Source organism: Aphelocoma coerulescens, chromosome 22 (genome assembly GCF_041296385.1).
Source record: "Aphelocoma coerulescens isolate FSJ_1873_10779 chromosome 22, UR_Acoe_1.0, whole genome shotgun sequence".
NCBI classification, from domain to species: Eukaryota; Metazoa; Chordata; class Aves; order Passeriformes; family Corvidae; genus Aphelocoma; species Aphelocoma coerulescens.
In genome coordinates, this window is record NC_091035.1 from 325510 (window position 1) to 339529 (window position 14020).

At 55.1% G+C, this 14020-nt stretch overlaps 1 protein-coding gene across 1 annotated transcript; it reads left to right on the plus strand.

Moving 5' to 3' along the window:
* The first annotated feature begins 2466 nt into the window (after window positions 1–2466).
* Window positions 2467–10546, plus strand: TGOLN2 (trans-golgi network protein 2). The gene is made up of 6 exons (XM_069035301.1): window positions 2467–2522; window positions 4349–4393; window positions 4928–5331; window positions 5764–7043; window positions 7585–7668; window positions 8189–10546. Exons 1-6 carry the CDS (start codon window positions 2467–2469, stop codon window positions 8192–8194), a joined length of 1875 nt encoding a protein of 624 aa, XP_068891402.1. The 3' UTR covers window positions 8195–10546.
* Window positions 10547–14020: the final 3474 nt, after the last annotated feature.

A 14020-nucleotide genomic window follows, 5' to 3' on the forward strand; every position in this document is an offset into this window, starting at 1 on the left:
ACCCCTCCTGCATTTTGGGGACCACAGTGCCCCCCAGTTCCCAACAACTGCATCCCAACCATCAGTGATGGGTGAGCCCATCCCGTAGCTGCTGGGTCTGGTGGGGCGTTGGCTCATTTGGGGGATCAATGACACTTTTTCCTCCTGTTGTGACATTTCTCTTCTCCTTTCCAGTGCTGAGAAGACACCGGGGAAGCATTTTTAAGGAAGTGGATCAGCAGCAGGTGCCTGTCTGCAGGTGGAGGGGAAAGGGAACTTCATGGTGAGTAAGGAGGATCTGTCTGTGTTTTCTAGATGTGCGAGATGTTGGCATCCACATCTGCAGCAGGTGACACCTGGATTTGAGGATTTTTATGTCAGAGCTGGGCAGAACTACAAAAACTCACACCTGAACCGGGCCCCAACTACGGGCACAGATGGGAGCCCTTGGCTGAGCCCTGGGGACACACCTGGGGCCAACGCCAGCTCCCAAAACCTTATGAAAGCTCCTGATGCCTTTGCAAGCAGCAGTGGGACCTCCAGCAGGAGCATGGCTTCTCCATCCAGCTCAGGACCATCATCTGAACAGCTGAAATTCCCAGCTTGGAGCATCCCAGAACTCCAGATCACTGCTCATAGGCACCCTGGCAAGTTGGGAGCGGCAAGCAGAGAGTGCAGTTCATGCAGCCCTTTGGTGCCACCAAATCCTCCAAGTGCCCAGAGCATCCTGATTGTTGCCACACCCAAGACAACCCCAAATCTGGGAGGTGTTTCCATTCCACACTCCAAATTATTTAAATTTCTTGCTTTCAAAGAAAAAAAAAAAGGTGTAAATTTTGGAATAGAGCACGATTCCTCCTCGGCAGCCCCCAGGAGGAGCGGCCACGTGTCACACAGTCATGTGAGCACCGGGGCGGAGGGGATTAGGGTGTCACCCAAAACGTGCATGGCTGTTGCTTGAAAAGAGGCAAAACAGGGCTTTTTTTAGAGAAACTGTTCCAAGAAACTGGTTTTTGGTGAGGAACGCCTGGAGGACATGTGGCCCCGCTCTCCCCAACACCAGGAGCAGGCTGCGGACAAACAGCTCCTTGAATTGGATTTCATGGGACATTAGAGGCATGAAGAGACCTGTCACAAGAATTAAATCTGAACCAGAGCCAGACAGCTTCAAACAGATGTTGGGCTTCAGCAGGAGAATATTCCTTTGTTTTACTCAGTGTTTTCCCATACGGAAAAGGAACATCTGTTCCGATGCTTTCGTGGTGCTCCGGAGCTGAGATGGGATGGGATTATCCCTGCCAGAAGCAATTGGTCACCAAACCCTCCTGGCCTTGCTGCTCCTGGGGAAGAAGGTGAGACCAGGGATGCTTTTCTCCAGTGCTGGATGGACCCACTGGAGCTGTCACGGTGGAACAGATCAGGGGATCGATATATCCACCGTGCCTGCAGCAGTACAGCTGGATAAAAGTACTGGATTCAGAGTGGCTGTCCATGGAAAATTGGTCTTTTTGGATTTTATTTGTCCTCTGGGAAGTACTTCTACAGGAGGTGTCTCTGCCCACGGGAGAGGACTGGAGCAAGTTGGTCTTTAAGGTCCCTTCCAACCTAAACCATTCCATGATTCTAGAAGAGGAAAACTTTGGGGTTTATCTTTGTTGCAGAAAAAACCTGGATATCCAGCACATTTCCATTTGGGATGATGTGACCAGGAGGTCTGGTGGCCTCACTGCTCTGTTTTGGACAAGTTTTAGGTGATGTTTCCCATGACTTAACTTGTCTTTAGAGCTGGGAGGTGAAATGGAGCTGGGCAGTCCAGGATGTGGGAGGCCTGGGATACTGCCCAGCAGTGTTAGGCTCTCTGGAAGTGCCTAAAGGGGATCCAGGAGAGCGGGAGAGTGACTTGGGAAAAGCACCTGGAGGGACAGGACACAGGGAATGCCTTCCCACTGCCAGAGGGCAGGTTCAAATGGGATATTGGGAAGGAATCGTTCCCTGTGAGGGTGGGGAGGCCTGGCACAGGGTGCCCAGAGCAGCTGGGGCTGCCCCTGGATCCCTGGCAGTGTCCCAGGACAGTCTGGACGGGGTTTGGAGCCACCTGGGACAGTGGAAGGTGTCCCTGCCATAGCAGGGGTGGCACTGGGTGGTCCTTGAGGTCCCACACAACCCAAACTGTCCTATGATTCCATTATTTCCCAGTTACAAGATTCCATTTTTCAAGATTCCCCCAAAGCCCCACAGTTTTGCAGCCCAAGGCCCCGTGGTCCTGAGAATTGAGGCACTGCCAGCACACACTCCCTGGTCCTGCTCTGTAGGTGACTGGCTTTTCACGGAGTGTGTCCCAATCCCCTCCAGAGAAGGGAAAAAGGTCAGAAGGGAATAAAATGGAGTGTCAGCAGCAGAGGGAAGGGATACCACAGTGTGGAGAGAGGTGGGACAGCTGGATCCTGCCTTAGCTGAGAGGCACAAACAGCTGGGAGAGGGGCCAACATGCCCGTGACGGGGTCCCCACGAGGCACAGCCGGGCAGGAGAGCTGGGAGCATCCGTGTGGATGATGGAGCTGAGACTGGAAATGAGCAGCTGGAAATGTAAATCACATTCACCATCACTGCTGCCCGTTCCCAGAGCGAAACAAAGCTCGGGGAGTGCCTGGTGTCTCCTGCCTGGGGTGGGTCCAGGTGAGGAGGAATTGCTGCAGAGCTACGCTTGGGGTGGACCTGGCTGCCCCAGGATCCCTCTCTGGAAGTGTCCTAGGCCAGGTTGGATGGGCTTGGAGCAACCTGGGACAGTGGAAGGTGTCCCTGCCCATGGCAGGGGGGGTGGAAGGAGAGGACCTTTAAGATTCCATCCAGCGCAAACCATTCCCTGATTCCATGAAAAGGCTGGAAACCTTCCGCAGCTGGCACGGCCGCCTCGGTCACAGCCACGGCGGGGTTGGCTGCCAGACCTGGCGGGCGAGCGAACTCCTGGGAGCGCCGGGAGCATCTGGGAGCCAGCCTGGAGCTTTCCCGGCTGCTTTTTGGACACGGGGCTACTCCTGTCACCTCCGCCCGATCGCTTAATTGCAGCCACCTCCCCGCCCTCCCCCAGCCCCCTCCCGCCCCAGTCCTCCCCCCGCCCCCTCTGCAGGCTGGCCGGGCACTAATTGAAAAGCCTAATGAGGTCCCAGGGGTCTCCTGCAGAGATGGAGCTAATTAGGGGCTCCACCACGAACGCCGAGGTTTCTTCAAACCTCTTTTTTTTTCGGGGGCTGGAGGGGAGGGCGCACCAGATGTCCTGTTATCCCACTCTGCACCGGGATAAGGCTGGTGCTCCATGCTCTCCGGGCTCCTGCCAAAGCAGCTGGTGCAGAGGCAGTGGCTACACTTAATACATTTTAATTAGCATCATTAAATTCTTCCATTTGCTAATTGTTTCTCCTTTTGATCCTTTATCCTGACCAGATTAGCCCTCGGGGGGAAGGGGTGGGATGGGGGATGCAGACGTGTTGGACAAGGTGAGGACTTTATTGTCTTGACACCAGACCTTGGGACAACACGTTAAAACACCCCAATTAGTGTTAATTAAGGCCAGATTTGTGTGTCCAGCCTGCTCTTGGTGGCTATTCTCAGAAAGAGTCATCCCCAAAAAGTGAATCCACAAGGATTTATAGAGAAGAGATGGCACCAGTTCAGGAGCGCCCCAAAACTGAAGCTGGGATGTGGAGCTGTTGTTCAGGTGATAAGGTGCTCAGGTTTTGGGGTGTCCTATGCAGGGCCAGGAGTTGGAGTCAATCCTTGTGGTCCTGGTGGGTCCCTTCCAACCGGGGATATTCCACAATCCCATGATCCAGGACCGGCAGCTGCCATCACATTGGCTTGGGCTGCACTGTGAGGGACATGAGGGAAGGGGAGGTCACTGGTCCTGTTCATCCTGTTCGATCCCAGGAAAAGTGTTGGATCCTGGTGCAAGCCACCAGGCTCTGGGCTGATGTCAGCCTCATCCACGGTATTTTGGGCAGAATTCCATTCCCAGAGGCATTGTTGTAAATCCAGAGGAACTTGGCCTCTGCTCAGTCACTCTTGACTTCCAGGGGGTGAGTGAAAGCTGAGCATGAGAAACAGCCTCAATTCTCTGTTTAAATCCCAAAAAAGCGTTGGGCCAACTGTTCTGGTCTCCTTGGGAAGGCTGGCACGGGCAGAGCCAAGCAGCAGGGATTGTTGGAATGTGTTGAATTGAACTGAGATTCCCCAGAGATTGGGGGAAAAAAAACATGAGAGAAAACCAACCACATCTTCCGCCACACTCCAAGGCAGGATTTTTCCCCAGTTATTCCCCAATCACGGTGTGGGATTCGGCTGATTTCCATGTGATGTTTTTCCTGTGTTTTAGGTTTAATGGAGTGGCTGCCCCATCCCTGGAAGTGTCCAAGGCCAGGTTGGATGGGGCTTGGAGCAAGTGGAAGGTGTCCCTGCCCTTGGCAGGGGGTGGGACTGGATGGTCTGTAAGGTGCCTTCCAACCCAAATCACTCTGGGATTCCATGATTCTATGAAAAGCTGGATATTTAGTCCAGAGAAGGGAGATTTAACAGTCTAAACCAGATAAAAGGAAAGAACTGAACAGTCCTGGGTGCCCGCTGACAGGCACAGCCAATTTCCTGCTGCTGCTGGGAATCGCTGCTGTCGGACAGGACATGTCCGCTTGGGCCAAAAAAGAAAAACAACAGGTTATCCAAAAAATTAAATAAAATCCGAAAAACAACACGGTATTAAAAAAAAAGAATTAATACCCGAAAAATACCAGGTTACCCAAAACCAGCAGGTTCTCCAGAGCTGTCCTGAAGCAAAGGAAAGGAAACCAGCCCTGATTTCCTGCCCGTTGCCCCCCAGCCTCGCCCACTCCAGAGCTGGGAGTGCACTCCCAGCGCCCGCCTGGGACCCGCTCACTAACTCCCCGCCCTGGACTCTCAGGCTGGGGAAACAGACCCCAAACCAGCGGGTTTTACCCCAAAACGCTGCGGAGACCCCACAGGGGGGCCCGCACCCGCCAGGGGGCGCCAAGCGCCTCCCAGTGGGGCTGCAGCGGCACAAGCCCCGCCCCAACCGCGAGGCCACGCCCACAAACCGCCCCTGCGTCATAAGCCCCGCCCCCGCCGCGGCCCCGCCCAGCGCCGCGAGCCCCGCCCCATCCCGCTCAGGCCCCGCCCCCGCACGGCCGCGCTCGCTTCCTCCCGTCCCCTCCCCTCGGTCTCGCGAGATCTGTGCCCGGAAGCGGCACCTGCGGGCCGAGCCGGCCGTGAGGGGCCCGCCCGCCATGGAGGCTCCGCGCCCGCCGCTGCTGTTCCTGCTGCTGCTGCTGGGGCTCTGCGCCGCCGGTGAGGGGCCGGTGACACACCGGGCGGGCGTGCCGGGAGGGGTCGCGGAGGGACAGCCGCCGGGGGACTATGGCAGGGGCAGGAGAGGGCAGCCGAACCGTTTGGGCCGGGGGTGGGTCAGGCACCGCGCTTGGTTTGCCGGGCCTCCTCTGGCCTTGGACCCCTCCTGCGGGAGGGGTTCCTTGTGGTCCGCCGCGTTCGGTCACCCGCGGGTTCCCCCTCTCCCCCCGAGGTCCTTCCTCTCCCTTGAGGTTCCCCTCCCCATCTGCTCCCGCCTGTCCCCGTGGGTTTCCCCGGCTCCTGTGGGGTTTCCCCGGCTCCTGTGGGGTTTCCCCTCTTCCTCCCGTGGGTTCCCCCGTCTCTCTCGGGGGATTTCCCCTCTACTCTCCAGCTCCCTAGTGCTGACAGGCTGCTCTCCGTGCTTGCCCACAGCAGCGGGGCAGCAAACGGATCACGACAAATGTCCCACAGAGTCTGAGGGAACCCAGACAGCTGGAGGAGGTGACAGCCAGGAACACACGGACGCATCCGCAAACAACCAAAACCAGCAGCAGGATAATTCCAACAGTGGTGACCCCCAAACAGACACGAGTAACAAGGCCAAGGAAGATGAGCAGAAGGCAAAGAATGACCAGAAGGGCGAAAATCTGAATGGAAGCAGCGACAAAAAGAAGGAGGAGGAGGAGAAGAAGAAAAAAGAGTCACAGAATGACAGCGGCCAAGGCGGCAGCACGGGGGCTGCTCAGGGTGGCACAGGTGCGAATGGGGCCAGTGAAAGCGGCAATGCAGGAGGCGGGGGACAAGGGGAGGGAGAGCAGAACAGCAGCAGTGGTAGCACAGGCAGTGGTGGCACCAGTGGCCAGGGCAACAATGGCAGCAGCACCAGTGGCCAGGACACCAATGGCAGCAGCACCAATGACCAGGGCAACAATGGCAGTGGCACCAGTGGCCAGGGCAACAATGGCAGCGGCACCAGTGACCAGGGCAGCAATGGCAGCAGCACTGGTGGCCAGGGCAGCAGTGACAGCAGCACTGGTGGCCAGGGCAATACAGGCAATGACAACAGTGGCCAGACTGACAGCCAGAACAAAAACAGTCAGCAGAACAACGAGCAGAACAAGAAGAACGGCCAGGATGGCAACAACCCAGAGAGCCCCAAGAGTGAGGACACCAAGGAGGACAGCAGTGAGAAGAACAAGGCTGGCACCAGCGAGAACAGTGACAAGGAGGGCAGCAAGACCACAAATGGCAGCAACAAGGACCAGGCCACCAACCAGGGCAACAGTGGGGCTGGCACCCAGGGCAGTGAGGCCAGTAATGGGCACACAAACGGGGACACTGGCCAAGGCAGCAGTGGCGGGCAGCAGGCCCAGACCGAGACCCAGGGCAGTGCTGGTGAGGCCCAAGGCAGTGCTGGTGAGACCCAGGGCAGTGCTGGTGACCAGCAGTCTCACAGCCAGGACAATCAAAAGAACTCCCAGGAGGAACAAAACCCTACGGAGGACGACAGCTTTTCGGAAAATGAAGAAAACGCCAGAGAGGACGCGGCCAAGGCTGAGGAGGGCAGTGACAGCTCTGTAAATCAGGAGAGAGAGAAGAGTGTTCCCTCCCTGCCCAGGGCCCGCTCGGAGAGCAGCCACTTCTTTGCCTACCTGGTGACCACGGCCATCATCGTCGCGGCCCTGTACGTGGCCTACCACAACAAACGGAAGGTGAGCAGCCCTGCTCAAGCCCTGAGGGTTGGGACTGGGGCCCACTGAGTCCTTTCCCCTCATCCTCGCTGGTTTCTCACCAGTACTTCCTAGTTTGGTTCATGTTCATGTGGTCCCAACAGCAGTGGGAGGAGCAGGGGAGTTGTGACCAGGAAAGGGGTCAGATCTGGTGGAAACTGGGTGTTCTCAGCTCTGCTGCTGATTTTCAGCTGAGAGGTGAAAACAAAAGGGGTGTGAGATCTCTGCGTGTTTTCTCTGACAGTTTTCTACTGAGTTTTCTGTAGCAGGTTGCACAAGATTGGGGTTGTTTTTCTTCACATAAAGCTGGTTTTGAGGGAGGAGAAAGAAAACAAATTCTTACTGTTTTTGCTTGTTGAGCAAACCTCGTTATCTGTCGTAGCTGGGGTCAAGTACTGGCATTTATATATTTCAGGTGTCACAGGAAAAGGGTTGTAAGAGCAGGCAAATGAAAAACCACAAGTAAGCCTGTGTTGGAGGCTGCTGTCCCACTCACCCTGTCTCCATTTTTCTCTCTCCAAAGATCATTGCTTTTGCTCTGGAAGGAAAAAGATCAAAAACTGGTCGGCGGCCCAAATCTGGTGATTATCAGAGACTGGATCAAAAGGTGAGACCCAGCCCAAAGTGGGGGTTGGCGTGCCTGGTGTGCATTGGAAATACAAAATATTGGCCCTTTGCATTAGAAAGGGTCCCAAAGCCCCACCTCAGTCAGTTTGGGAAAGCAGAGTTTGGTGCAGAAGCAGGGTTTTGCCAGGAAATGGAAGCGGTAACACTGAGAAATGCTGGCAGAGCTAACCCAGGGCAGAGGTGGGACGCTCTAAAGCTGGACTGTGCTGAACCACTTTGTCACTGAACCAAATGACTTGTCAGAGAGGTTTTTAGTGGGACATGGGTAGGATTTGTGGAGAAATCCCTTTCTTTTCTCCCTTGAAACCTTTTTCCACCTCTTGCTCTTCAAGGCAGATGTGCCTATAATTATTTTCTGCTGTGGGAAGAGGAAAGGGAGGAAAACAAAGGCAAGAGCTCGTGTTTGCTTTGGGAGCTCCTCAGCCCACTCAGGTCTGGACAGAGCAGCAGAGTAATTCTGAGCTTCCAGGTAGTTCCAACCTTTCCTTTTGCCTTTCCAGATCTAGATTTCTCCTGGGGTGATGATGGCCGGCGATGGGAATGCTGTGCTGCCACAGTTGGATTTCAGTCCACGGGAAGGAGGGGAAACGCTTTTTGTTTTGCACCTGCACCTTGATAAAACCTCTCACTTCCCTAAATTGCTCCTTTCCCAGCTGCCTTGTCTTCCCCCTGGGTGTCTGGCTGTGGAAAAGCCAGTCCCAGAACTGCACACCCAGGACTTCTGTGTCCCAGTGCAATGGAATTTGCCATCCACTGGACTGACCCCTCCTTTTGGGGAGGGGGAATTAAGGATCTGCTGCACAATGAGCCATGGGACTGTCCCTTGCCTGGAAACAGAGCTGCCTTGGTCTCCTTCTCCATCTCTTGGGTTTGGATGCTCAAGTTGGGAGCATGTGCGTTCTCTTGCACTTGTTTGGAATTGATCCACCACAGACTTGGATTTGGGTTTTCTCTCCCTGATCAGCTTTCCAGTTCCACACCCAGTTTCACTTTTCCACACACACTTTCAGCCATGCTGAAGCAGTTTTTGTGATGTAGCTCAAACCCTTTGTGCTCTATGCAGCTCTTTTCCCTCCCAGTGCTCCCAGTTCAGTGTTTGCACTGGGGGTGTTGGTTGTGGTGTGGTGCTGTGGAAGAGGGAAGAGGCTGGGGAAGCTCCGTGCCCTGTCAGTGTCAGGGATGTAGATGGGAAGATTGCTTCCTCCCCCTTGTCACGTGTAGGAAGGAAGGAAGGAAGGAATGTAAATCCCTGAGGAGTTTGGGATGGATGAGTGAAGCTCCCAGTCCCTCAGCTCCTCCATCTGTGTTGGACTGGTACCAGTTGGACCAAGGGCTGCCAGAGGGGGTGGTGCCCCAGTTACACCTGTGAGGTGGTTTTCATGCCTGTAATTCTACTCCCAAGAGGTTTGTTTGAGCTGGGATGTTTCTGGAGAGGGCACAAAGTACCTGCTTGGCTCCTGCTTTGGACTTTTCCAGTATAGGCAGAAAAAATGGATTTGAGGAACCCAGAGCTACTCACGCAGGCACCCAGCTGTGCCACAGCAGGTGCCAGCTGTGTGCCGGTCCCTCACTTGCCGACTGGCAGCACAGGAAGGATCCCAGGACAGTTAAATTCCCTCCTGGGAGGCTTTTTTTCTGGCCTTCCTGGGCTTGGGAACAATCAGCTCCTTTCTCTGTGGTCACCTTGGACAAGGGCAGAGCCATTTCCTGGTCACTGTGAAAGCTGCAGCTCTAGTTTTGATTTCCTGATAGTTCATTCCAAGAGGGGAGAGAGGGCTTCACTTTCTCCAGACCCTAAAATCATCCTTTCCCTTTTTGCTGGCTCTTGGCAAGCACAAGGAGCATGAAAGTCCCTCTTGGCTTTAGAGAGTTCTCAAGAGTTTCCCTAGGAAACATCTAGGATGCAAAAAGGACTTCCAGGAGTTGTTCTGGAGAACAGGAGGGTGGAGGGAAAGGAAAGGGAAACAGGAATGTAACTCTCAGGGAAGAGGGTGGGAACCTCATGCACCCTGCTCCAGAGCTGCTGTGGGATCAGCCAGGCTGGGGGGCTGCTTTAGGGCAGGGCTGGGGAGGGGGACACTGACTTTTGGCTGGTGACAATGGGGAGACAAACCCTATTCCAGTGTGTGGAATTCCATGTGCTCCTGGGCTGCTCCGGCCACGATTTTTGGAGTGTGTGTGCTTTTTGGAGTGTGAGTGCTCTATGCCTGCTTTGTCCTGTTTTGGTTTTTTTAATTGAATGATAATTTAGAAAGGTGGGGTTTTTTTTTCACCATCTACTCATTTTTCTGTCCTGGGAGCTGTTTCAAATCTCTCTTGCTCCAGGCTGTGGGAATCCCACCCTGCTGCCAACAGGGGAGGGAATATTTTGGACCTCAAAAGACCTCGATCCCAGGCTGAGCCAAGCACAAGCTCATTGGGGTAATGAGGATGCACCTCACGGGTCTGGGGAGAGGCAGAGCTCACATCAGGCTGACTTGGGGGGTTTTCCCCCAAAATCTCCCTGCCAGCACTGCCCGAGGCTGGTGTGTTCTGCTAACAGTCTGGGCTGCCCAAAACCTCTGGGAATTGCTCCCAGTTTGTTGAGTTTATGGTATTTATGCAACATGTCCCAAAGGGGTCAAGATGTGCAGAACCTTTTCCCTTTGGACACACGTGTTTTCCATTGATGGTGTCTGTTGGTACAGAGGGTTTTTGCCAAATATTCCTACTTTTTAGGCTTGAACCAGCACTTGATTTGTTTTCTGCTGTGAAACGCACCTTGCTTGAAAGGATCAGAATTTTTTACGGTTCTTTGTACTGTTTTTTTTTATTTTCTGTGTGGTGAAGTCAGTAAATGGATTTTAAAAGACCCAAAACGCTGAGTTTTCACTTCTGTCTTGGTTTTGTTTTTTTCACATTCTTTGCATGGTTTCTGCTGACGCCTGGCACCAAAGGTCCAAGGTGGCTCCTCTTTATGCAAAACCAGTTTGATTCTGATAAAAACACCTGGTTTTGTGGAGCTGTTTGTGCTCAGAGCCCCGTGTGCAGCCGGAAGGAGCCCAGACAGGCCCAGGCCAGAGCGGATTTCCAGTATGAGCCCAGCTCCACCGGGGCTGGCATAGGGTGGTGTGAGGTCAGGGCCCAAGAGGAGATTAAACTGCTCTGGACAGAGCTTAGTCGTGAGCTCTCCTCTTGGATTTCTTCTTTCTCCTCCAGAGAGCCTCAGAGGGCAGGACATCCCAGCTTGTTGGAGCAGCAGCAACTGGGAGACTGGAAAAGAGAGTGGTGTGGCTGCTGCTGCCAGGCAGCTGTGGGAAGGGATGAGACGGTGCCTGATCCCCGGTGGATGACGAGGGTACTTCTGGGGAGTGTTTCCTGCAGCGAATGGAAGAAACTCCCTCCTTCCCCCCGCCTCTTTTCCCTAAAAGGAGGAAATCCCGCCTTCTGCTCTCCGCTCCGGTCCGGGCAGTGGTGAACGGGCCGGGCTGGGGACAGCGAGGGCCACTGGATTTCCTGGGGATGGGGTTACTGACAGCTTGCAGGAGGAAAAACGGTGAAAATAGGGGATCAAATGAAAATTCCCATGGGGATGTGGGGTCGGGAGAGACCTTACAGACCCCCCCAGTTCCAAGCCTTGCTAGGAGGGCTCAGAGCTCTGCTCCATGTCCTTAGGATGAGTTCCCAAAAAAACCACTGCATTGTGCTCCAAGAGCTCGCTGAACCCCTTGCCTGCTCTCACCCTGATGTGAGAGGGCTGGAAAGGTCCCAACATACTTTGGCAGGCAGAGCAGGGGTGCTGGGGCAAGAACAGCCCCTCAAGTCAGGTCCTGTCCCTGGGTGCAGGAAGCAGTGGGAGCACCCCAGGGGTGGGGAGTGTCTGGGGGGGTCATGTTGGGGCAACTGCCCAGGAGTCAAAGTCCATGAGTGGAAATAATGTCAAATAAAATCAGAAATGCTTTGCCAGCTGGGTTGGGCTCTACTTAGCAGGGCTGGCTTGCTGAGACATCCTGATAAAGGCAGTTCAGCAGAGAGGCCTGGAGGGCGGAGGAGGTTTAATGCATGAGAAACTGGGTGAAACTGAGGGGGGGCTGGTGCTGGGTCTGTGCCCTTCAACCCTCCTGACTGGAGAGCGGTGCCAGCTGGGGGTCAGGCTCTGCTCCCAGGGAACAAGGGACAGGACAAGAGGAAACAGCCTCAAGCTGTGCTGGGAGAGGTTCAGGTTGGATATTGGGAAGAGTCCTCTGTGGAAGTGGCAGTCCAGGCCTGGCACAGCTACCCAGGGCAGTGCTGGAGTCCCCATCCCTGGGGGGATTTAACAAACCTGTGGATGTGGCACTTGGGGACACGGGTCAGTGATGGCCTCGGCAGTGCAGGGGATCAGCTGGACTTGGTGGTCTCGGGGCTTTTCCAACCCAAATGATTTCATGGTTCTGTGAAATGCTCCTACTCCCTGACCTCTACTCTGGATCCCCAGTGAACCCAACCTTCAAACCCTATTAACCACCCCAGGTTTATTTTATCTTATCTTCTTTGCTGAAATCTTTGAATCTTGCACGGCCTCCTAAGCAAACACGTGAGCCTGAGCTGGTCTCACTGCAGGTATTTTCCTTAGGGGCAGGGCACCAGCCAAGCAAACACATCAGCTTTGCCTTTGCAAGACGAATTCCATGGCCTGGGAAGGTTTGTTTGGATTAAAAAACCACCAAAAATGAGTGAGATAGCATTTGCAAGGTTGGAGCTCTTTCGGGTGAGAAAAGCAGGAGGAGAGGCAGGTCTGGGTCTCCTTGGAGCTGTGGGAGCCATGGGGATGCTGCTGGGTGTCACTGCACTGTTCTGTGCCTAAATCAGAGGTTTCTGCTCTGCAGAGGGTCCCTGGGAAGAGGACCTGGCTTGTTAAACCCTCCTCCCAAAAGCTCTGGTGCCTCCAGTTGAGCTGCTCACCTTCTCAGAGGGATTTTTGGTTGGTTTTTCTGTAACTTGTCCCTCTGTCTCCATGTGTGACAGGGAACAAGCTGCTGCTGGTCACCCCTCGGTCTCTCCCCCTCAGGACCCCTCTGGGCTGAGAACAACAGGTGTCTCCAGCAGGCTGGGAGTGAGGCAGGGCCTCGGTCCCCACCCTCCAGGACCCTGCAGGAACGTGGATCCACAGGGGCTGAGAAAGGATGCTCAGCCTGCAGGGTGAAGGGAAGGACAGGGACATTGGCTGTGCCCTGGCCCTGCTTTGTCCTATTTTTTTGGCAAAAGAAAACTCTTCTGGCTGGTGTTGGTGCATCAGGGGCTCTCCCTTGCCTGGGCTGCAGGTGAACATCTCAGTGGTCCAGGGAGGGAGGGGAAGGTAGTCAGAGATCCGACCTGGATCAGCCTCCAGCTCTGCACTGTCACACTCCACATCCACCCCCAGTCAAATCTTCCCCCTGACAAGTCTGTGGGGAGAATGGCCACCTTGAGCTTCCCCAGTTCTGCTCTCTGGGGGCCTTGGGGGTTCCCTGTGGGCCTCTAACCCCAAACAAGAACCTGTGGCTTGGGAGAGACCTTGAAGCCCATCCAGTGCCACCCCTGCCACGGGCAGGGACACCTCCCACTGTCCCAGGCTGCTCCAAGCCCCAATGTCCAACCTGGCCTGGGACACTGCCAGGGATCCAGGGGCAGCCACAGCTTCTCTGGGCACCCTGTGCCAGGGCCTGCCCACCCTCCCAGGGAACAATTCCTTCCCCAGATCCCATCCAGCCCTGCCCTCTGGCAGCGGGAAGCCATTCCCTGTGTCCTGTCCCTCCAGCCCTTGTCCCCAGTCCCTCTCCAGCTCTTCTGGAGCTCCTATAGACACTGGAAGGGGCTCTGAGGTCTCCCTGGAGCCTTCTCTTCTCCAGGTGAGCACCTTCAGCTCTTGCAGCCTGGCTCCAGAGCAGAGGGGCTCCAGCTATCTCCATGGCCTCCTCTGGACTCACTCCAGAAGCTCCACATCCCTCTGGTGTTGGACCCGGAGCTGGAGGAAGCTCTGTAGGTGGGGTCTCAGCTGGGTGAAGGACTCACCGTGCTCACAGCAGTACCCCCCAGTACCAGGAAATTCCTTCTTCCCATGGCCGTCCGCTCCAAGGAGGTGGGAGGAAGGTAGGTCCATGCTGGCCAGCTGCTTTTCCTCACTTGGGGTCCAATTTGTGGCCGTTCTGCCATAATTCCTCCCCAAAACTTGGCTGGTGCAGGACAAACCCCCAGCAGCACGTTCACAAGGATGGGGCTGTCCCTTCCCCTTTCCCTTCCCATTCCACTTTCCATTCTGCCTCCCCTTCTTTTTGCCTTCTCCCTCACAACCCCCAGCCCTGCTGACGCATCATGAGGCACAAATCCCAGGA

Bases quoted from the DNA above. Each gene is read 5' to 3' on its own strand.
- TGOLN2 (XM_069035301.1), top strand. From the start codon at position 2,467: ATGCCCGTGACGGGGTCCCCACGAGGCACAGCCGGGCAGGAGAGCTGG. The intron at 4,394-4,927 runs GTTGGATGGGGC...CTGGACTCTCAG, and splicing joins CTGGAAGTGTCCAAGGCCAG to GCTGGGGAAACAGACCCCAA. The intron at 5,332-5,763 runs GTGAGGGGCCGG...GCTTGCCCACAG, and splicing joins GCTGGGGCTCTGCGCCGCCG to CAGCGGGGCAGCAAACGGAT.